At 41.2% G+C, this 23,986-nt stretch overlaps 1 protein-coding gene across 1 annotated transcript in view; it reads left to right on the forward strand.

Moving 5' to 3' along the window:
• Positions 1 to 23,986, forward strand: part of LOC120401373 (protein eyes shut homolog) — a 676,185-nt gene that overhangs the window by 194,363 nt on the left and 457,836 nt on the right. Inside the window, exon 9 of the mRNA XM_039531293.1 lies at positions 22,374 to 22,571. Coding sequence (XP_039387227.1) covers positions 22,374 to 22,571 — 198 coding nt within the window. The remainder of the gene's footprint in view (positions 1 to 22,373; positions 22,572 to 23,986) is intronic.

Genomic DNA, 23,986 nt, shown 5'->3' on the forward strand with positions numbered 1-23,986 from the left:
CCCTCCAAAACATGCTCTAAGGACGTATTTCCAGCACACATAATAAGGCCTTCTATACATCCTGGGCATACATCACACAACGATAGTTAGGACTAGAGTGTTATCAGTTTACATATGATACCTTACAAGACACCTTTTGGATACATATTATGACAACAATTTGGGGTGGAGACTGTGTCAAGTCTGGTATGAGTTACAGCATAGTGGGCCTTTTGCCAGTGGACACTGGGGGGCTTATAGGATCACAACCACAAGTGCAATCAACTCCTCTTTTTTGAAATGGGAATTAAGGCAATGAGTGCCTACAGTATCAAGCTTAGTCCTACAGGTGCAGGCCCATCTGTGACAGTCAGATTGTGGCTGGGTCTATGCACAAGTGTTGATGGGGAAGACGCGGACCAGCCACATTTGTAGTCCTTTCAATCAAAACTGCAGGACTACAGCCTGCTACCATCACATGGGACATTAGTCACCCCAAAAGGAAGCGGAAGCCAGGCATCCCACTGGCAAATACACACACATGCATAGACCAATAAATCTGGCCAGCTATGTACTGGGTGTGCTTCCCACGCACACCCTCCCAAAGGCACAATGCCTCCAAGTACTGCCACTGGGGCACTGCAGCTCCTCGACCATTACCCTTCTCCATCATAATTACTTTCTATAAGTTCTGAGGAAGCCCTGAGAGGCTCTTGATGTCACCAAAACGCTTATTGCTACAGTTCTGTAGAAATATATGCAACTTTACTTGTTCCTGCCTGGGGGAGTTGTTAATCTAATTTGGACATGGTATATCAATGAATCAAGGAAAATAGTCATACTATTGCCAGATGTTCCAAAGTTGCACCCCTACAATGTGATTCTTGATGCCCCCAGAGTATCCCAGCATGCAGACAGAGCATGCCCACTGCTACAGCTTTAAGGACATCCATTACTCTTCCCTGTAAAACCAGTCAGCTCAGCTGGCCAGTGTAGAGGATAAAGGATGAGTCGCAACTTTACTTCAACTTTTCTTCATTTGGGGTAACTAACAAGGGGTAGATAAAAGGACTGCATTTACATCCAATGTTTGCACTGGGGGTTGTCCTTGCAAACTTGAGGAGTCAGTAAGAATATATGGACTGAATTCTCACCTGTACCCAAAAATATGGTGGGCATGGCTGAGGATGGAGACTCAAACAAACTATTGGAATGCTTTCCAGTGACTGATCATTTTTTCCCCTCATCCCTATCTCATATAGTTTAGAACAGAGGACGAAAGTACAGTATTTTCCTATTTGGCCAAGGTTTGTCTATTGCATTATTCAGTAGGTCTATGGTAATTGTAGAGAAAATATTTATTTTTCAAAAGTTATTTTTTCTTGCTTTCAAGAATTAGAGCAAAAACTCTCCTGTGTTCTGATTTACTGCGTGACTCATTAAAAAGATACACTGAGTTTTATTTCGTGTATATACTGCTAATAAGAATGACCTTTAAATCAAATATATAATTGTGGAGGGAAATTGAAATACAATTCTTAGGAAATGTCTACTTATTTGTTGCAGTCTTAATGACACATGTCCCCAAATGTGTTGCAGTTAAGATTAAAACAAAAATTGTAATTAGCCATTAAACATGTTGCACAAGAAAGTAAACAAATGAGAAAGAGAACTCAGCAAAAAATAAAAAGCTTAAGTTGGTTGAAAAGCTAGAATAATAATGGAGTTTTCAGTATAGGACACTCTAGTATGAGAAGTAGTAATTAGACAACAGATAAGTAAAATTTGTAAGTGCTCATGAAGGCAAAAGACTACAGATAATAGAAAAATTAGTTTTTCAGCATTCACAGGCTACTTCTAAGGGTTTTTTTTCTATACAGCATGGCAAAGCATATTGGAGGTGTAATGTGCTGTAACATTGTACTCTAACTGCCTCATGTAGACCCTGATGGTGCACTCTAAAAGGTACCTGGCTCAAGTTAATGTGGATCCATGCCTTCATGGCTGGTGAACATATTACAAAAGATTGTGGGACTGACAGCAAAGTAGTTTCTAAGAGAGGCCTTAAATTCTGGAACCTACTCCCCAAGTTGATATGAAATAACTTTAATTTGTTTACTTAGGAATCTTGGATTCCATTCCAGGCTCTGGAGGGGAGTGTGCTCTGGTGGCACAGACTTTTCTGCCCATTCTCCTTCCCCCAGGCTTTACCTCTTCTGCCCCATATTCTCAAACCTGACCCCAGCCTTGTCTTTTCCCCACCCCGACTCCCTTGCCCCATCTGATTTTCCTTGTCTACCCAATCCCAATCTCCATTCCTTAAGCTTTGGATCCCAGTCTCTTTGCCCAGCCAGTCAGTCTCCCCCTCATACTCTGAGCCCCAATTTCCGTACCCACTCCAAATCTCTGCCCCTTCCCATACCCAGTCTCATTGTACTAGTCCAGTCTGTTCCAATTACCCACACCCAGATCCTTGTCTGATTTGTCTATCCCCTCTCTCCCACTGACTCTCAATCCTAGACTCCCTCCCTTAGCTCCTCATCCAATCTCAGCCACCCTCTGCCCCCTATCCTGTTCCATGACCTAGTCTCCTCACTCCTTGGTGCCTTGTCCCTGTTTCTTTTTTGGCCAGCCAGTCCCAGTTTTCTCCCTGCACCTGAAATAACTGGTTTCCACCTCCTCACACACACTCTCTGTTCCCTTACCAGCTCCCATTCCCAGTATCCTTGCCCAAGCAGTCCCAGTTTCTCTTTCCATTCCCGGTCTTACCAGTCTCCTGGTCCAAATATACTCTTTTCCTCCCCTTTTTCCAGTTGTTGTCCCCTCTGCATTCAGATCAGATGACTTCATCCTCCATGCTTCCTGGTTGACAGTATGGGGTCCTTGAGAGCCCAGGATCAGACAGGCTCTCTACTCTCAATTCCCGTGCCTGACCCCAGCCCAGCCCAGAAGCAGCCATTACTGGGGAAATTCTTCTGAACCCTCATAGCCCTACGTTGGAAAGACCATTCTCAGTCACTCTTAGCTATGGTGCATACACAGTCCTGTTACACTTAGGAACTTGGGGGTTAGAGCCTGCTCACTGTGAACGGCACATGTACTGTCTGGTCTTGTGTGGGAGATGTTAGGGGATAAAGTATGTCCAGTGAGGATGGACTCTTTGGGGAAGTTAGCTGCTAAACTCAAAGATATGTACTGAGCATATTGAAACTGATATTTTCTCAAAAGCTTGTACCTTGGCTAAATTTGTGTGGATTTTCATGTGGATGGCAAAAGGTCCATCCTTGATACACTGACCACTCCCTTAACAAATACCAAGTCCCTCCTCCAGAGCGTGTTAGTTCTGTTCAAAGGAAGGGACACCAGATTTTTTTTTTTAATGGTAAAACAACATAATTTCCCCTAACCTTATTCTTAGAAATGGCTCAACCATTTTGGCTGAAACTTCAACTAAGTCAGTCAGCCTGAAGCAGACACCTAGCATTTCTGTCATTTCAGCCCAAATGGTTAAAGTTTGGCAAAATTATAAATAACTGAAAACAGAGTCTAATAATGGGAGGTGTCAGCAACCTTAATAATAGGCTGCTCTGCCAGCCCTGTCTATGATATAAATGAGCACTTGGTCATATCAGTCTGACTTCCCTCCTCTCCGCCCATCACCTACATTTTTCATATACTTGAATGCGGTGTAGTTGTAACCATGTTGGTCCCAGGATATTAGAGAGACAATATGGGAGAGCTAATATCTTTTATTGGACCAACATCTGTGGTGAGAGAGACAAGCTTTCGAGCGATGCAGAGCTCTTCTTGTGTGACTTGAAAGCTTGTAATTCTCAGCAACAGAAGTTGGTGCAATAAAAGATATTACCTCACCCACCTTGTCTTTCTAATATACTTGAATGTCATTTTTGCTAAACTCTGGTATAATAAACAAAGCTTTTGTAATAAGCAAAGATTTTGTCTTAAAACCAGAGTAGGAAAAGAAACATTTCTCCCATTTCAACAGAAAAATAAAAATCAGGTAACTTTCTTAGAAATGTTCTTCCCTAACTTTGAGAGAGAGTAATAAAACTCTTCAATTTTTACAATGAATTGTGCTTTAGTGTTGAACAATACAAAACTTGGGAACATGGAGGTAGATACATATCTCCATTACTCAATAATTGTTATCTTATTTGCATGGCCTGGTTATTTTATTTTATTTTTAGAAACTATGTTTCACAGAAGTAATAGATTCAACTTGTGTTTTATCTCTGTCTTTGCAGAAATGTATGCAGGTATGGAACAGTAATATTTGGACTTCAGTTTTGTTTTATTTCTCATTTTAAGTTTGTGATGTGTGACTTTTTTTGTGCTTAGATTTGGCATGGTTGCATGGTTTTGTTTTCCTTAGTGATTTTACATTTCCTGTTTTAAAAATGCTAAGTAAGTACTGCTTCTCAAATATATTCTTGGGTTTTTTTTTAAATACTATATATACTATATAAGCATTGTCTATGAAAAATTACAAAACTGAACCTTTTTTGAAATTGAAATGAGAACACACATTCTGCAAAAATCTTTCACTTGCTCATTACTCTGCAGTAAATATGGGCTGAAAGAGCTTGTTATATTTTTAAATTGGGAGAGCAATACTTTTCTTGTTTTCCAGTTAAACCAATTTATGCATGCATCTACAGATATTTATTTTTGCAATCCAGTTCTACAGTTCTTCAGGCTTTAACTTACGTGTACTAGCCTTTAATCACCCCAGTTGTGGATTTATGCCATGAAATAGATGGAACTAATCATCTAGCTGATAGAAGTGATGAAAAGCTTAGAGGTGCACCTAACCTTTTTCAAGGTCAGGAAAAATGACATTTTGGAAAATTTAACAAAGGTGTTGAAAGTTAATTCCCAGGGCTTTAATATTTAGAGGTGGTTTTTTTTGTTTTGTTTTTTTACTTTACAGCTTAAATATTAAATCCTGCTTACTTGCTGTTCTAGGATTTGACACTCGTAGTGTGTTAATGAAAACTTATTACTTAGGGCTACTGGACTGTATAGATATTGATTAGAAAACAATGTAGATTTCTTTTAGATGGTCAAATTAAAATAAGTACAGTCATTTAGCTTTAAGAAGCTTAAAAACCCCCTGTCCTTGGGGAAAATAGATGCTTATACAGATATCAAGCATTTTTCTTCAGGTTGCTATAAAGTCTCAGCTGTATATGAGGCTACCTCTTCAGAGATTTAACATTTCTCTATTGAGCGGCATTGTGAAATGAAACATTCACCACAAATTCCATTTGATTACATTTATTCTGGAAAATACTGTGGTGGTTCACTGTAACCTTGTAGAAACCTTTTAGCACTATTAGAAATACAGTGACAGGAACAGAGAGAGATGTCTAATACTATATCACAAAAAATGCAATACATTATCATAAACTACTAACACAGAAAACATGTAGGTGGAAAATAGTTAACACAGACAATGTACAAAAGTTACTAATTAGTCATTATAAATAATTTCAGTACAGTGCCATTTGTAGATAATAAAGAAAGTCTATCTGTGCCCTGAGACTCACCAAAGGGAATACAAAAGAAAACAGTAATCGGGTGACAATTATTTCAGAGTAAAAGAACATTTATCTTGCAGTAATACTAACAAGGTAAGAGTGTTATGGTATGACACTTTATAAAGGTGTGAAAATTTTCATATATTTGTGCAACAAAATCTGCATAATTTGCATTTCTTCTGAAAAATAAAAAGATAACATCTCCCTATTCTCTCCGAAGTGCAGTTTTGTTAATTTCATAAGAAGTAATGCTTACAGGCATGCTGTATTTCATTATTTTTGTTTGAACTGAAATTGGATGATTTTATATATATCAAAGGGAAAATGTGGAACGAAGAGGAGGATTTAAAAAAAAAATCAATGACCAGTTGAAGTTTGACACTTTTCTTATGAAATAGGGAAGAATGGTTCAGGCACTATCTTGGTTATAGAGATCGATATTTCTTTTGCAGTAGCCCTTCTAATATTCTAATTGCATCCAAATTGCATTCTCACCATAGAGGAAGACACAGTTGCTGTACCGGGATGTACAACCTGAACTTAGGAAAATACTATATTGCCAGTAAGTGAAGGAATATAATAGGGTGCGATCTGGAGACAAAACATGACTTAGGTGTTACCATGCTCAGTGTCCTCAATGTTGTAATGTCTCACTTGCAGGCACCTTGAAAATCACTGGAATCCACCAACCCTGGGTTAGGCACCCTATACAATGCATAGGCAGAGAGAGAAAGACACTTGAGAATGGGATCCACAAGAGAGAGGATGGGAAGCTGCCTAAGAAAGCCAATAGCAGATGGCTATCAGAGCGGTGTATCTAAAGCTCATCCTCCTCACTGAATCAGGTGCTCGTGTCTCCTGGAGTGGAATTGGCTTACGTGCCTATGCATATTTGGCAAGAATAGCTTAAACACCCAATTACATCCACAGAAAATGACCAAAGGAGGAGTTAGTCTCATAACCTTTAGCCCAATGATTAGGGAACTCATCCAGGATGTGAAAGACTGCTAAAGAACCAGGACTCAGACTGTCACAGTAAGAGGAGGCCACTACACAGACAGTGATTTTTGATTCTTTCTTTTATACCTCTATAACTAGCTAAGTGATAAGAATACACCTAAATTCTTAAAGTATAGGCCTTTGCAGACAGGCCTGAATATCTATATCCTAACACTCCACCCCTTTTTTTTTTTTTTACCTTTTGGAATACTCCTGCCTAGGTATCCCCGGAAAAGCATAGGACATATGGCGACACATTTCCTGATAGTGCCAGGCATTAAGGTGGAAGGTGTCGGTATTCCATTTGTCCCTAGTGCCCCTAGTGTAGTACCGTGCCCTGCACCTTCTCTCATACGGGCATACCACACCTATTCCAATTAGTGTTCCATACTTCCCATTATAGTGGGCCCGAGAAGGTTGGGTCCGGGTTGTGTAGTGCACTGAGGGGTAGGGCTTACTACATTATGTATAGGTTATAATTAGTGGCTGTTTACTAGGGGGTTGTGCCCCCCTTAATTGTTTCCATATTCAACGTAACAGTTAACAATACACCGGCTGCTATGAAAATCCACAGCAACACTGAGAGTCCTGATGACTGCAGTATGGTCCAACATCCTGGCCATTACCAAAAACACTGCTTCTCCTCCTTTGATAGGGTTAAAATTTTGTGAGTGCCATCCTGTAGTGTGTATTGTAAGTGTGTATAACTGTTGGCACATGTAGCAAGTTGTTTTTGTAATTTTTGTGTACTTTTGCAGACAGGCCTGAATATCTATATCCTAACAAGGTGGGGCACCTTCAATTTTACCTGGTTTGAGGATTGTGTTGAGGCTTAGGTGTGAGGTAGGTATCTGGGCTCCTGCCAGAGGCAGTAGTGTGCATACCCTGAGACAGAAATTTAGGCACCTATGGAAATTTTAGGTGAAAATTCAGATGGCATGTGAATTTAGGAACCTACATGGTTAGCTGGCATTTGAGTGTGTGTGTATGGGGGGGGGAGGGTTGTGGATTGCAGTAATGCCTACATTTGGGATTTAGGTGATTAAGTCCCAGATTTAGGCACCTAAATCCCTTTGTGGATTTGGGCATAAGAGGCTAATGTCAGTTTCCTAAGGCTAAACTGCCAGTTTAAGTGCCTCAGTCCAATATTTAGGTGCCACTGAGATCTTCAAAACCCCTGCTCAGCTGTCACCCAGCTTTGTTGGCACCCAAATTTCCTAGGTGCCCATGCTAGTGAAGTCCCCATAGTGCCTAAGTTTCTGGTGGACATATGCAAAACTGCCTAAGTCCTGATGCTGCCAAACAGCTCTTCACTTTAGCTCATGCTTAAATCCTGATGAGATTCTCAATCTTGGTGTTAACCTGCCTAACTAGCCTATGGTGGCCAATTTGTCTGGCCTGCTCAAAGCATGACTAACCTCCACAAAAGACTGCTGGTGGTGGAGGGGACCAGATCAGGAATTTTGGGGGCTGGCTGGGGAGCATCTCTCTTCCAGAATATCCATTACCCCGTGAGCGGTTACAGCAATCACCTGGAATGTGAGAGAGCCAGATTTGAATCCCTACTCTCCCTGATCCTAAGCAGGGACTTTGTATGAGGTTCCTAGTACCCTAACCCCCAGGCTATACCATATTCTGCGATTGAGGTGGGGGGTGTCTCCCAATATAAAAAATAAATCTTAATTGGGCCAGAGAGGGAAAGCAAGAGGGTAATTCTGTAGCCCAGTAGTTAAAGCCCTCACCGGGGAGCTAATTCCAGTCCTTCCTCCAAATCAGGCAGAGCAGTAATTTAAAAACAGGTCTTTCATATTCCATATAAGTAGCCCTAACTACTGGGTTATTGACTATACTGCTGTTTTTTTCATTAGAAATTGTTGACATGGCTTAGGAGCCTAATTCCAGAAGAGGGTTAACAGCCCAGAGTCAGGCAGCTAACTACCTTTGAGGGGTGGCACTTATGACTCCCCCTTTTCCTCAGCATTTCCTACTGGCTAGCTTAGGTGGCTCCCTGATCAGTTTCTGTGAATCCCTTTCAAGTACCTAATTCTCCCCATGAATTGTATAGGGAGCCTGAGTGCCTAAGTCTGGTTTTGAGGATTGCACTGGGTAGCAAAGCACCTAAAGCTATTGCAATGCTATGATACCTAAGCCCTTTTTGGACCTAACCTGAAAGTCCATATTTAGACACCTAAATAATGTCTTGATTTTGCAGACTGCTGAAGACCCAGCAGCTGAAGTCAACATGGTTTCTGACTTACTGTGAACTTAGAAAATCTGTACCAGGTCAAGGAGGGCTGTTATGGAGGATCAGCAAGAGGTGGTGATTTTATATGTATTTATCAGGAGAAACAGCTTCCAGTTTCACTTCAAGAAAAAATAATGGAATGCAGTATGTATCTGCAATCAGAGGCTACTGATGGATGTTCACCACTTGTGAAAATTATTTATATAATTATTATATTTATTTTCAAAACTCATTCCCAATCCACAAGGAAATCAAAATGGCCAGCAGAGAAACAGTGCATTAGTGATCAATGTATACTGCATGAATATGTTGTGTGTGCACACAAAAAGTAGTAACCATCTCTGTACCTTTTCATCAATATTTTTAAAGAAGAATATTTAGTATTTGTTTGGAAAATATTCATTTTAACTGAGTATTTGCATTTTGTCCTGGAGCTGGGCAAGAGCAGTTAATAAAAACTGCTTATTGCAACTTCCACCATATTGTCATGATTAGATTGAAAGTTTTAATTCAAATATATTTGTGTGTCCGATTCACAGTTCCACTGGGGAAATGTTGACTTTGAATACTGTTTTCAAATTATCTGGTAACATGTTCATAAATGAAATTGAATTTTTTGTTAGTTGCCATCAGAAAACTTATTTTTGTTTGAACTGAAATTTCTCTAACAAGAAGGAGAAACACTAGATCACTTCTTTCCAGTGGGAAAAAAATGAAAACAAATGTCCATATTCTCGGGGGGGGGGGGGGAAACAAACTTATCTTAGATAATTTATTTTGTATATCACTCTTTGAAAATTGACACTTCTGTCAGTTAGTAATGGCTTAGCAAATCAAAGGATTCCATGACAGGAAATCACCTATTTCTGGTACTAGATCATGGCATTTATTGAATTGTACTTGCAAAGATATTAAAAGAAAAATGCTTTGAAAGAGTGAAATGGTATGATTGTGAGTGAAATGCCATTACTAATATGCAATACATGTGTCATTCTTAAACTAAGATACATTTAAGAATCCTGAAACAAGTTGTTCATTATTCATGTGTATATGTTTGTTTTGCTTAGTAGAAAGGCATATCATTTACACGCACAGGATATGCTGTCACAAAAGAGTAATCCTCTAATGAAATATGTAATTTGTCTTTTCATTATTTTATGTATGTTATTAGATATTTATAAAGTTCTCATAGGTAAGGCTGTGAGTCTGTCACAGAGGTCATGGATTCTGTGACTTTCCGTGACCTCCATGACTTCTGCAGTGGCCAGCAGCAGCAATTTGGGTGTGTGTGGGGGGGTCATTGCTAGGGGCATGGGGTTGGGGCTGTGGGGGGGGTGCTTACCTAGAGGTGGGGGGCTCATTGGCTCCCACTGGCATGGTTCTGCAGCACCTCCTAGGTGGAGGGGCCGGGGGCTCCGTGCACTGCCCGCACCCACAGTGCACCTGCAGCTCCGATTGGCAATGGTTCCTGACCTATGGGACCTGCAGAGCCAGTGCTTGTTGTGGGAGCAGTGTGTGGAGCCCCTTGTCCTCTCTTCCACCTAGGAGCTGCAGGGACACGCAGGGAGCCCCTGCTAGCCCCCCCCAACCCCCCCACCAGCAGCAGCAGGGGTGCTGGGCCACCTCCCCCAGCACCCATGGCACCCCCAGACCTCCACCCCCAGCACAGATGTGGTCCCCCACCCAATTTGTTAGTTTAGGGTATATAGTAAAACTCATGGACAGGTCATGGACCATGAATTTTTGTGTACGGCCCGTGACCTGTCCATGACTTTTACTAAAAATACCTGTGACTAAAACGTAGCCTTACTCATTGGTTTAAAAAAAGCCTTAGTGAATACACACAATCCATTCCATCAACAAACAATGACTGCATACAAAGAGTTAATGAAGAGAAGAAGTTAAAATAGTTTAGCATTAGCTAACCATGGCTAGAAAAGTGTATTGAATTGATTGGGTCTTTGGGTCTGTTCCACTTTTCATCTTGATTTACTGGCATTCTTTCCTTTACTCCTCTGTCAAGTTACTGCCTTCTAATAAATATTATCTACCTACCCTTTGATATCCCAGTTATACACTGTGAACCCAGAGCTTAATGTTGAAACATTCCCAATTAATACTAAGTTGTTAAAAATAAGGCTGCAGGAAAATCCAATTCAGGCCTGATTTACACTATCGTGTTGTAATGCAGTTTATGTCAACCTAACTCTGTAAGCATCTACACCAAAATGTAGTTCCCACTGATGTAACTCACCCACTACACTGACTTAATAACTCCACCTCTGTAAGAGGTATAGCGCTTAGGTTCATGTAGTTAGGTCAATGCAGAGTCAGTGTAGACACTGTGTTGCTTACATCGACAGTTGCTGCCTTTCAGAAGCTATCCCACAGCGCCCCACACTAACTGTTAAATTGGTGCAAGTGCTCCTGGTGAGGACACACACTGCCGACACAAGGAGTAGTGTGGACATGCAAAAGCAATTTAATTATTGTGGTGGCTGTATGTCAACATAATTTAATTTTGTAGTGTAGACTTGCCCTTAATTTTCAGGTTTGAGCATCCAGGTAGGTAAAGAATATTTATTTAGTAGAGGATCACTAGGTGTCACTATGATTAAAAACAAATTTTAATCAAAAGAAAAATGATTAAATAAGCAAACAGGCATGCAATTACTACTTACACAATACTAAAACTATACTTACACTCAAAGATAAAATTGTGACATCAGAGTGAAGTACAGCCTTATAATCCTGGAAGCTAACAGTACCCTTTGGATATTAATCGTTTTTAATTAATTAAAATCCGATCCCCAATTTTAACAAAACTACTCCTTTTTATAATATATTCTAACACTAATTAACGTTAAACATAAAAATTACCCTGGTCAGATTTCTGCCACTTCCTTGTTGGTTCTTTACAATACCATTATTTCAATGATCATAGAATCATAGATTCATAGGACTGGAAGGGATCGCGAGAGGTCATCTAGTCCAGTCCCCTGCATTCATGGCAGGACTAAGTATTATCTAGACCATTCCCGACAGGTGTTTTGTTGAACCTGCTCTTAAAAATCTCCAATGATGGAGATGCCACAACCTCCCTAGGCAATTTATTCTAGTGCTTAACCACCCTGACAATTAGGAAGTTTTTCTTAATCTCCAACCTAAACCTCCCTTGCTGCGATTTAAGCCCATTGCTTCTTGTCCTATCCTCAGAGGTTAATGAGAACAATTTGTCACCCTTCTCCTTGTAACAACCATTTATGTATTTGAAAATAGTTATGTTACATCTCAGTTTTCTTTTTTTCCAGACTAAACACACCCAAATGTTTCAGCCTTTCCTTATAGGTCATGTTTTCTAGACCTTTAATCATTTTTTATGCTCCTCTCTGGACTTTCTCCAATTTGTCCTCATCTTTTCTGAAATTTGGTGCCCAGAAGTGGACACAATACTCCAGCTGAGGCCTTATCATGTCACAATGCTCCTTTAGTAACCATGGATCTAATACAGGGGTTCCCAAACTTGGTTCATGGCTTGTTCAGGGTAAGCCCCCGGAGGGGCCATGAAATGCTTTGTTTATCTGAGCATCTGCAGGTACATCCACTTGCAGCTTCCAGGGGTGGCTGAATTTCACCGTTTCCAGCTAATGAGAGCTGCAGGAAGCAATGGCCCACTCCGTGCCACTTCCCGCAGCTCTCATTGGTTGGGAATGATGAACCACAGTCACTGGGAGCTGCGAGTGGACATACCTGCAGACGCTCAGGTAAACAAAGCGTCTCACAGCCCACCAGGGGTTTACCCTGAACAAGAAGCAAACCAAGTTTGGGAACCTCTGATCTAATAAATTAGAAACACAATTGATATTCCAAACATCTAAGGAATTTTCCTGCTTTTTTATAATTAGATTAATTCAAATGAATCAAATATATTTTTGTGCCTTGCATATATTAGTATTCTACTTGGCTTCACATAGAAATAGTCCATCATAAGTGTCTAACTTTAAAAAAGTGTGGGAGGGTAGCAGCCATACTAATTTTATATTCTTCATTTAATACACATTTTAATAAAGAAGCTAGTGACCAACCTCCAAGTAGTGTTGTTCTATTAATCTACATCTGTTTAAATTAAATTAAAAATGCAACTAAGAGAGACCAGTAGTGGCAGTGAAATCATTTTACTAAACTGTGACCAGTAACTTCAACTGCCTGTTGACACACTGACAGATGGGATTTTATTTTTTTTCCTTTTGATTTTCATGATTTTATACATATTCCACTTTAAATCATGATTTATAGAAAACTTAATTCCTTCACCGTTATACATTTTGCAACTATTTTTCCTTTTTTCTTTTAAATATTTCTAGAGTTGTATTTGTAATCTGGCTACAGTGTTATGAATCCTATTTAACTAGACTATTCTTTGCATATTAATATTTTATTGAAAAAAAAATTAGGACCTCCTCATTTATATTAATCATTATTTTGTAGACCTTCATTAAATTTAATAGATTTCTTGTATTCCAGGGAATGAGGGATGGGAACAATAGGTGACTATAACCCTGATTCTCGCCTCTGCTGGTTGAAAAAGAAAGGGTAAGATGTAAGGGAGAGGATATAGTTTTTCCCTGTCCCATTGCTTTCTCAACCCTCCAGTTTGAAGATGAATAAAATCATTTGCATTTCAGTAGCAGAAGAACATTAAGTAATGCACTTTGAGTGTTTAACTAACATTCTGAAGTATAATGGTAATGTCAAAATGTCTCCTTTCTTCACATGCATGTTCAGTTAATGGTGGCTTGGCCTTTGGATAACCTCTCATCTATATGCAATACAGTACAAACACCAAAGTAAAGCAGGGAGTAATTAGAATTCACATGAGGTATAATAATGGAACACATAGCCTCAAGTACAATATTAGTTTTATACAAGTTTCCCCCCCCACACACACTTCTAGGAAATATTTTCAATTTTCCAGCATTAACAGGGCCTCCTATTGCTTTCCATCCTATCCCATAGGGAAACAGCTGATCTTTCTGAAGAGGAAAGCATTTACTATATGCAGATAGTCTTCTGGTCCATGCAGTCCCCAATTGGTAATTTTAAAAGGTTCAAGAATTTCAAAGTTAAAATAAGACTGAGGATTAGCCAAGAAACTTTTCAAAATCACTAGTCAGAAAACTGCAGGGAAAAAGTTACACTTCTGAAAGTATATGATTGAAGAGTGGGAAATGATAGACACTTGCTGAAGATGTATTTAGTTAGGAATCTATTAGCAACTGAATATTTTAGATGCTACAAAAAGTAAGCAAGTGAACTTTAGAGGTTAGCAGCAGCTCTATATTTTAGGCTTAATTCTCCAGTTTTAGGATGATGTGAGTACACTGGCTCAAGAAAAGTCAAATAGGCACAAAACTAGTGTAACACCGGAGAATCAGGTCCCTTATTTCTCTGCTTAATGAGATAAAAGAAAAAGGATGGAAATTTTGTTAGACTCCAGATACTATGCAGGTGAGTGTGTATCTATCTAATCTATAGTCAGTCCCATCCTCTCTGGATTTCTCTTCTTACTCCTCAAGGTAGTGGCACTGAGCAAGAGTCTAAAGAAAACATTTAAATTCTGAGCATCCACTTGTTTTCAAAATCTAGAAGTCATGCAGATGATAGGGATCCTGCTGTAACTATTTCCTTACCACACTGTTGTTCTGAGGAATGTTTGCTGCAAGTAGAAAAATATGTACTACAAGCCTGGTGGTCACATCTATTTTTTTTTTTATTTTTTTTTTCCTTTTGGCCTCCATCAACTTAGAAGAAGCCGTGAAGGCAGTGAGTAGAGAAAATGGGAAAAATAATTAAGATCTAGGCTACTAGATTGCCCACCTCGCCCCCGCTGCATTCCAGTGTTTCATGACAACGTGCCTCCTGTCCTGTCACATGGACTCTCCTTCAGTCCTCTGTCTTAACGCTCACTGCAGGCAGGGCCGCCCAGAGGGGGGGGCAACAGGGGCAATTTCCCCAGGCCCCGAGCCCCACAGGGGCCCCCACGAGAGTTTTTTGGGGCCCCTGGAGCGGGGTCCCTCACTCGCTCCAGGGGCCCCGGAAAAGTCTTGCGGGGCCGGGCGCAGGAGCTTCTTCGCTCCCGGTCTTCGCCGGCGGGGGTCCTTCCGCTCCGGGGCGGAAGGACCCCCCGCCGGCGAATTACCGCTGAAGACGGAGCGGGACCCGCCGCCGAACTGCAGCCCGGTCTTCGGCGGCGGGGGGCCCTTCCCTTCCGGGACCCGCCGCCGAAGTGCCCCGAAGACCCGCAGCGGGGACCCCCCTCCGCCGAATTACCGCCGAAGACCGGGCTGCACTTCGGCGGCGGGTCCCGCTCTGGTGGTAATTCGGCGGCGGGGGGCCCGCCGCGGGTGTTCGGGGCACTTCGGCAGCGGGTCCCGGAATGGAAGGGCCCCCCGCCGCCGAAGACCCCGGGCCCCCGGAATCCTCTGGGCGGCCCTGACTGCAGTTAGGGATGGCTGAGAGGAGAGAAAGAGAAGATTTCTGTCCTGATCTTCTGGTCTTTCTCCAGCTACCTACAGCCCAGTCTGTCTGTTACCACAAGGGACCTTTGCATCTACTGTACTTCCTATTCAGTGCTGTTCTGTTCAGGTTTATATACTGCACCTAATTGTGTCTGTAATCAGCACTATAATTATCCCTGAGTCCACAGAGACTAGCTGGGATAGGGGGAGACATGGGAAAGTGTGTGTTGGGGGGGTGTTATTCATTTCATAACTAAAGCAACAATTATAAAGATTATCTAGTCTTTTTTCCATTGTTCACTCACAGTAGGCTTTGCTCTCTAGAGCTTTTTGCATTAACAGCTCTTCTGCCACATTGTAAAACTGGTTCATTAGTTACATGAGATCCTGATTCCAGTGAACATATGATGCCAAGACCAAGGTCAATTCCACTCTGACTGAAGGATCCATGCTTTCACCACCATTGCTATCACCACCATGTGAAGCAAAGATTATAGATCTGTCTGCATGTATTATGAATATTTATATATGTGAAGAGAAGACAAGGAATTGAAAATGTAATACCCAAGTATATCTTCCAATACCTTGCATGAACTTGTTGATATTTATTTACTCCTTGTAAAAATATGCTGTAGTGAGGCGGCCTGGTTCCCAGCCGCCCCGGAGGGGGACGAGCCCCTCCAGATGCCAAAGTGGGCAGAGCCAGTGGAGCTTGCCCCGCCCCCGGAGAGTTCAGGGCGCAGGACTGGAAGTACAAAAGCCCAACCCCAGAGCTCACTAGAGGCCCAGCCACCAGAGAAGCCAGATGCCTGTGGCCTAGCTCCTGGTTGGGAGACTCCTGCAGCTTGCGGCCAACCTGAGGACTGGCCTGACGCCGATCAGACCCCGGAGAAGCTGGTAAACCTGCCACTGGCAAGTTGCCCAGAGGAGCTGCCAAGCTTACCGCTCGCCCGAGGTGGCTCCAGGCACCAGCATGCCAAGCGCATGTTTGGGGAGGCAAGCCACTGGGGGCGCTCTGCCGGTCGCCACAAGGATGGCAGGCAGGCTGCCTTCGGCGGCTTGCCTGTGGAGGGTCTGCTGGTCCCGCAGCTTCGTCAGACCTCCTGCAGGTGGGACCAGCGGACCCTCTGCAGGCAAGCCGCCGAAGGCAGACTGCCTGCCGTGCTTGGGGTGGCAAAATGCCTAGAGCCGCCCCTGCGCTCGCCGGGTACCCAGAGGAGCCCATGGTGCTTGACTCATTGGAAGACTCTGTCCAGATGCAGGTACCTGTGGAGGGGGAGTCTGGAAGTAGCCCAGGAGCAGCTGACCTTAGTCTGGCTGCAGTACGCTCAGAGCCCATGTCAGTGTGTTGTGGCCAGGATCCCCACTGACGCAGCAGTGGGTCATCTACCACTGCTAGGGCCCTGGGCTGGGATGCAGTGGAGTGGGAGGGCCTGCATCCCCCCTGCCACCCAACTTGTGGATGGCCATCTCCCCCTTTCCCAGGCCTGAGGAGCTAGGACCTGGGCCTATTATTGAACTGTTTGCTCAGCCCCTGCCTGAGGGCCTGAAACACTGACTGTTTGCTGCCCCGCCCTGAGCCAGGGCTGGGGCCTTGCTAATATTAAATTGTTCGCCCAGCCCCTATCTGAGGGCCTGAGCTGGTGACTGTTTGCCGCCCAGCCAGGCTAATTCCCCTGATTCACTGGACCTAAGTAGTGAGCCGGCCTGGTTCCCAGCCGCCCCTGGTGGGGGGAAGCCCCGGCTGAACTCCTACATATGCCCAGAAATATTCTCCAAAATTCTGGGAATATGGGAGACTTCTTCAGATGATGAGGTAAAATAAACTGATATTTTGAATAGGCAAAGTATTCCACAGGCCTTTGAAGACCACTGTTGAAACCAGACCAAAGTTGTTCACCCTCTATTTCATATAAACCTTAAACAATTGTAGTATACTGTTAGTTTAGGAAGAAAGGGCAAAGGCAAAAGGCACTTGTGACTAAATGCACTCCTGCAGTCACAACCTACATACCATTTTAATAATCTTAGTGCAAGATATGCCTTGTAAGATATCATTTGAAAACTAATAACTCACAGATCAATAATATCATGGTGAAATGTATGTAGCAACATTATATGTAAAGTTATTATATCCGCCCCACATGATGATAAAGGAACATGTTCAAACTCATATAGCCCCAATTAGGTAGAACTGGTCAAGCAGGCCTGAGGGCTGTGTGTGCCTCAATGTGCATGCAAGCTGTAATCAGAGTCCTTAGACAGTGAGAGGGGGAAGAAAGAGACAAAGAATATGCATTTCAGCATTTGCAGGTGAAGAGAAATAGTATGAGGCCTCCTTCTTCCACCAAAGTCCATGTGTCCTTGCTCAGTGGGACAGAACTTTAACTGGGGGTCATGCTCAGGAAAATGCTTTTCAAAAGGTGACTGAACTATAGAAGTGAGGGGCAATAACAACCAAAGTTCTCTCCCTGTCCATCTCTCTCTTTAACCTAAGAGAACAAATGAAAACAGCCATTGGACCTTGAGAGCAGATCCTAGCCTGTGAGTTTGGTTAGAAGTGTTACTGGAAAGTGTGGTAAGGGACTTCATCTTTAACCAAGTCTAGGTTAAGAAGTGTTTTATTTTTATTTTTGTTGTAACCATTTCTGACTTACATGCCTCATTATTCATACTCACTGAAAACTTGTCAGTAATTAAATACATTCATTTTATTTTTTAATCAAAACTAATCCAGTGATGTGAACTGGCTGGTAACTCCATTTAAGGTGGCAAGCTGTTGTATTTTAATCCCCTTAGAGAGGCTACAGACCTAATATATCTGGATTGTCCAGGAGAGGATTAAGCAATGCAGAACACACAATTTTGGGGAAAAATCCAGGACTGGGAGTGTGTTGGGGTCACCCTACATGTAGTAATCAAGGCTGCTAGAAACCAGAGTGTGGCTGGTGTTTGCTGACATGGTGCTGGGGTCAGAATAGCTGGACCAGGGTTGTGGCTATACTCAGACATGCAGGATGTGCCCTGTATGCTGTTTGGCTGTTTGTGAGGAGCCCAGGTTGGAAGCCACAGCAGCAAAGCTTTGTGAGGGACCCCATATTGGAGTGAAGATGCTTTCACAGACCCCCAGTGGTCTGGATTGAATCTCAAAATGTTATAATATTGAAGAAAAATAGGATAAAAATAGCACTATCTTTATAGTCTATAGAGGTTTGGGGATTTTTTCTATTAAAATTATGTTAATAATTAACAAAGAACATTCAGGAGGGAGTACATCAGCTTCTTTTTAATCAGGGTTTGATCCACCAGGAATACTTCAATTCTTGCACTTTTTTATTGCTTTGTGTTTTCCAAATAAAAGAAAAATCTGATTGTTTCCTGCAATTTAGATGTCACAGAGACAGTGATTCTTTTAGTTTACAAGGTTTAAAATGGAAAGAAAAGGAAAAAAACAGGGGGATTGAAAAAATCTTCAAACTTCATGCCCCATTGTGATCCTTCAGAGTTATCTCCTTAGAAAGAATTTAACAAGTTAATTGAACTTAGGTTAGTCTAATAATTTCTTAATACGAGGGAGAACTTGGCAGCTCAATCACAATATCTGCTGCTGTTCCCTGTGCAGCAGTGGATAAAATTTCAAGCAAAATGTTAGATTTTATAAAGAATAAGATAGAAAATAACACTGAAATAACATGCCAGTATATAAATTGATGATACACGCTTGCTTTAAATTCTGCATTCCTTTTGGTCGCCACTATTTCAGAAGATGGAACAGATATGGAAATGGTCAAGAGAAAGGCAATGAAAATGATGAGCGGTATGGAGGGAAATTCATTTTGAGGATAGAATGAAAAGATTAGGATTGTTTCATTTAGAGAGGATTCAAATAAATTAGGACATGTTAGAACTAGGCAAATATATATACAGAGAAAGTAAGAGCATCTGATTTATCTTTTTCTTATGACATAGGAGCAAATTGTACTCAAATTGAAAGGAAACAAATTTAAAACAGGAAAGAGAATACTTTTCTTAAACAACATACAATTAGCCTTTGGAAATCACTGCAACAAGGTATTGAGAACAAGAATGCTAAAATGTATTAGAAATTCATGTAGGGAAATGAACAGTCACAGTCACATTATATATGATAATTATTTATTAGGGATATAAATCAGTATGCTTCAGAGCATAAATCAACTACTTGTATCTTAGGGTTAGGAAGAAATTTTGCTTATGGGCTTGTTATTCCATAATTGTTTGCTATGAGGACCATCCTTGAAAAAAGGATAATAGGAGTATATAGGCTACAGCTCTACTCTAGTATGACCTTTACTGTGTTCCTATATATGTCCACATACACAGAGGCATGGCAGTAAGAAGACTCACAAATCTGTTTATGTAGACATCGGTAGCTGTTCCACGTACACAAGAGAACAACCAGGACTCATTTACAGCCTTGCTCATTGCAAAGTCCACATATCCAGCATTAGCTATGTTCTGTGTGGGTGTAAATGGTGCATGGAGTCAGTGTTACAATCTGTTTCCAAAAGTGGAAAACTGTTGTGTTATAGTGAGATCTTGGGAGTAGCTTCTCATGGTACCTCAGTGGAATTTAGCACTGGAGTGTAACTAGCCATGGGAAGATCACCCAATGTAGGAGGTCCTGTGGTGCGAAAGAGGTAGCATAATGTCTCCTGTGCCATCATAGAATCATAGAATATCAGGGGTAGAAGGGACCTCAGCAGGTCATCTAGTCCAACCCCTTGCTCAAAGCAGGACCAATTCCCAACTAAATCTACGCAGCCAGGGCTTTGTCAAGTCTTACTTTAAAAACCTCTAAGGAAGGAGCTTTCACCACCTCCCCAAGTAACCCATTCCAGTGCTTCACCACCCTCCTAGTGAAAACGTTTTTCCTAACATCCAACCTAAGCTTCCCCCACTGCAACTTGAGACCATTGCTCCTTGTTCTCTCATCTGAAACCACTGAGAACAGTCTAGATCCATCCTCTTTGGAACCCCCTTTCAGGTAGTTGAAAGCAGCTATCAAATCCTCCCTCATTCTTCTCTTCTGCAGACTAAACAATCCCAGTTCCCTCACCCTCTCCTCATAAGTCATGTGCTTCAGCCCCCTAATTATTTTTGTTGTCCTCCGCTGGACTCTTTCCAATTTTTCCACATCCTTCTTGTAGTGTGGGGCCCAAAACTGGACACAGTACTCCAGATCTTGCCCTTTTGCCAGTACAACTATCAAGGTCAGCACTTCTCTATATTCTAGTGATTCTCAGCTCCTATTTTGGCTATTGGGGCTGTTGGAAGCTATCATAACTTACCCAGGCGGTACTAATTTATACTAGGGGACCCAGCCCCTCACTTTTTTTTAAAATAAATCTCTGAATTGTGATTTCCAAGTCCCATGTAAGACTGGGAGTCTTCAATTTAGAAACAATTTAACACATATCCAATACTGTGACTGGGCATGCAAATTTAGTTGGGGTGAGACAATAAAATCAAATGTGGAGCTTCAGTTGGTTGGGGCTGATATGCAGCATGGGTCATAATAGTGTATTGAATTGCCTTCTTCCACCAAGATCCAGAGTAATTCTACTCACAAAAAGCTTGAATCAGATCTGAAAGCCTGGAATTCACTTTGACTCAGAAAGTGTAATGGTGCCCACTTTGCTACAGAGGTTACATTGAATTGTTTCCAATGCTTTATACTTTTTAAGCTACTGTAGTAAAGTGGTCATTTTAGGATTGGGAAGGAAGTCCCCCCTGCCAGGTCAGATTGGCATTGATTTTTATCTACTTCTGCATCATGGGGCACGGGTCACTTGCAAGTTTAAACTAGCATAAAGGCTGGATTTTCTTTAACTTCAAGTCTTTAAATAGAGGTCAGCTAGAGGTTAGGAGTCTGTTACAGGTGTGGGTGGGTGAGTGAGGTTCTGTGGCCTACAGTGTGCAGGAGGTCAATCTAGATGATCATGATGGTCCCTTCTGACCTTAAAATATGAGTCTAAAGTCATATTTAGGAGCCAAAGTCCCTATGTGAACCTAGCTTTAAGTGAATTGCTAGAGGTCATACAAGGAGTAAGGGAAAGAAGTTCAGAGCAGGGAAATCAATACAGTTCTCTGAATTCCAGGCTAGTGCCCTAACCATTGCACCATCCTACCTCCCTGGTTGACTCATCCATGACCAGAGAATAGGTGCTTACTCCTTTATGGATTTTCCCATATTGTCAGCTAGCCAGTTCAGGAAACCCTTGCAGGTCCTGTGTAAAACCAGTTAAGTGAGAAGCAGCTGAAAAATGAGCTGCAATTGACCAACTGTAATATTCATGTAGAGACCACATTCACCACAAAGGGAAAAGAGTATGTAAAATGGATTCATATACACAAAAAAAAATTGAACTTTTCAGATTTAGAAAGTATATATCTGATTCAGCTACTTCCATATTAACTTCTTTCTCCTTATTGTCAACATTAATTCTCAATAAAGGCATGATCTTTAAACCACTGAAGCTAATTATGAAAATATTTAATTTCAAAATAGGTATTTTATGTAACATAATTCAAATGTGCCATATATTCAACATTAAAACCGAAAACAATTATTTGCATTTCTTTCATGTTGAAGATTTGGAATGAATTGACAAAAAATCATAGGGTGATTGTGACAACAAAATAGCAGGAATAAAGGCAGGGAAGCATCAAATTCATTAATAAAATGTCTATTAAATAAGTACATTTTATGAAATGCATTTTAGGGGACATTGGTAAAGACAAAAGAATAATAAAATATATTAAAAAACTACTTAGATTTTAAAATGCTATAGTGAGTGTATAGATAAAACACATCAAAATAAGATCTATTTTTCTGTTTGTAAAATTGTAAATCAAAGAAATTTATTATGTATTATTTAAAATAAAATAAAAAAAGAAAATATAGTTGAGAGTCTCCAAGTTAAGGAGGTTAACCGGGGATCTAAAGAAAACAGAGCACATAATAGGCAGCAGCTGCTAGGATTGGTTCATTAGTTAAACACTGACAGCTTTGCCTCTTTCCTTTCACAGGTTCTAACTGTGAGTTTAGGCCTTGTGAGGTTAGCAATCCCTGTGAGAATGGAGCTGTGTGCATACAAGAGATGGATTTGGACATTTTTCCCCTTGGATTTCAGTGCCAGTGTATGAAGGGTTTTACAGGTCCACGCTGCGAGATCAATGTCAATGAGTGCAGCTCCAGCCCTTGTCTCCACGGATATTGCTATGACAGTAAGTTCACCCTGGTTACACACTTTAATATGGAGTACTCCTACTTTTGAATGAATCTGATGCAGCAACTGAGTGGCTCTGGAGAGAAGAGCAGATAATTTATTGAAATGTAGCCTATCTGAAACTCCAGAGCCTGTGCCAGGAGGATTATTTTTGCCAAAATACCTCAACTCCTGGCACAGAAGTTTGTTTCTATGGGTCACAATTGCATCTAATGAGAAATTTTAATGAGATTTGAGTTGTCTTTTCTAATGCTTAAATTAGCCAAATGTGTAGTGCATTTGATGGTGGTAATTTTCAAATTGCTGAAAAGAACACAAAGCAATGAGACCATGTGTGTAATAATTTTAATGTCTGTGAATACTGTATTTTAATATGATCACACTGATATAAAATGTAATGTCTCTTTATCAGTACCAGCCTTCTAGAATCTCTCTCTCACTCTCTATTTTATATTTCTTCAGTAGTCTTTAGAGGCAAGTTGATGAATTACTGTCCTGTTTTGTGTTCTGTCTACATTATCAGATTAAGTGCACTAGCATCCGATGCTTCTGCATTATTTCTTTTAAGGTTCTAGGTGAGCATTACTGCATATTTGCCTTCAGGACTGACAGGCAAGAAAAAAAAGTGAACTTGTCTTGTACATTTCTGAACTATGCTAAGGCTGAAATTTTCGAAGCTACCTTAGAGATTTATATGCACAGATACCATCAATTTCAGTGGAAACTCTCCATCTGAATCCTCTAGGCAGCTTTGCAATTCTTAGCCTAAACGTATAATGATGTTAGGTCTATTGTGAATTTCAAAAACTGCCCCCTTCAGGTAGGGCCGGCCCACAACATTTTGGCACCAGAGATGGGGAGCTCAAATGATGCTCCCATGCCCCCTCACTTGAGCCAAAACTTTGAAAGGTCTCAATTCTGCCCTCTTCCTGTTCTACTCCTCTTATGGTACTGCTCTGCTACCTACCTCAATAAAGGAGAACTAACAACTTAAAATGCCTTGTTAACAAATTTTAAGTAACACTTAACTTTCAAATGCCTGAACAGCAAATGTAACTTTTCTTGTCTGCATAGTCAACACTGGCATTTTTATCTGTTTGAATAATCAAAGTGGTGCTTTCAGTGCTTTCTTGGTAGCAAAGATTTTAACTGCTTCTTGAAGGTCCACAGTTTGGGCCAGCTCATGCTCTATTGAGATGGTTGAAAGGTCGACCAGTCTCTCCTGTGTCATTGTGGGGCATAGATGTGTTTTTATTAACTTCATCTTGGAGAAGCTGCGTTCTCCACTGGCAACTGTTACAGGAAGTATTAGAAGTATGCACAGAGCAACAAAAGCATTTGGATAGAGGATGGTCATCTTATTTGTGCACATATATTCCAGAACAGCCTTTGGAGTTGATCCTGCTGAAATGT

This window comes from Mauremys reevesii, linkage group 3 (genome assembly GCF_016161935.1).
Source record: "Mauremys reevesii isolate NIE-2019 linkage group 3, ASM1616193v1, whole genome shotgun sequence".
NCBI lineage: Eukaryota > Metazoa > Chordata > Testudines > Geoemydidae > Mauremys > Mauremys reevesii.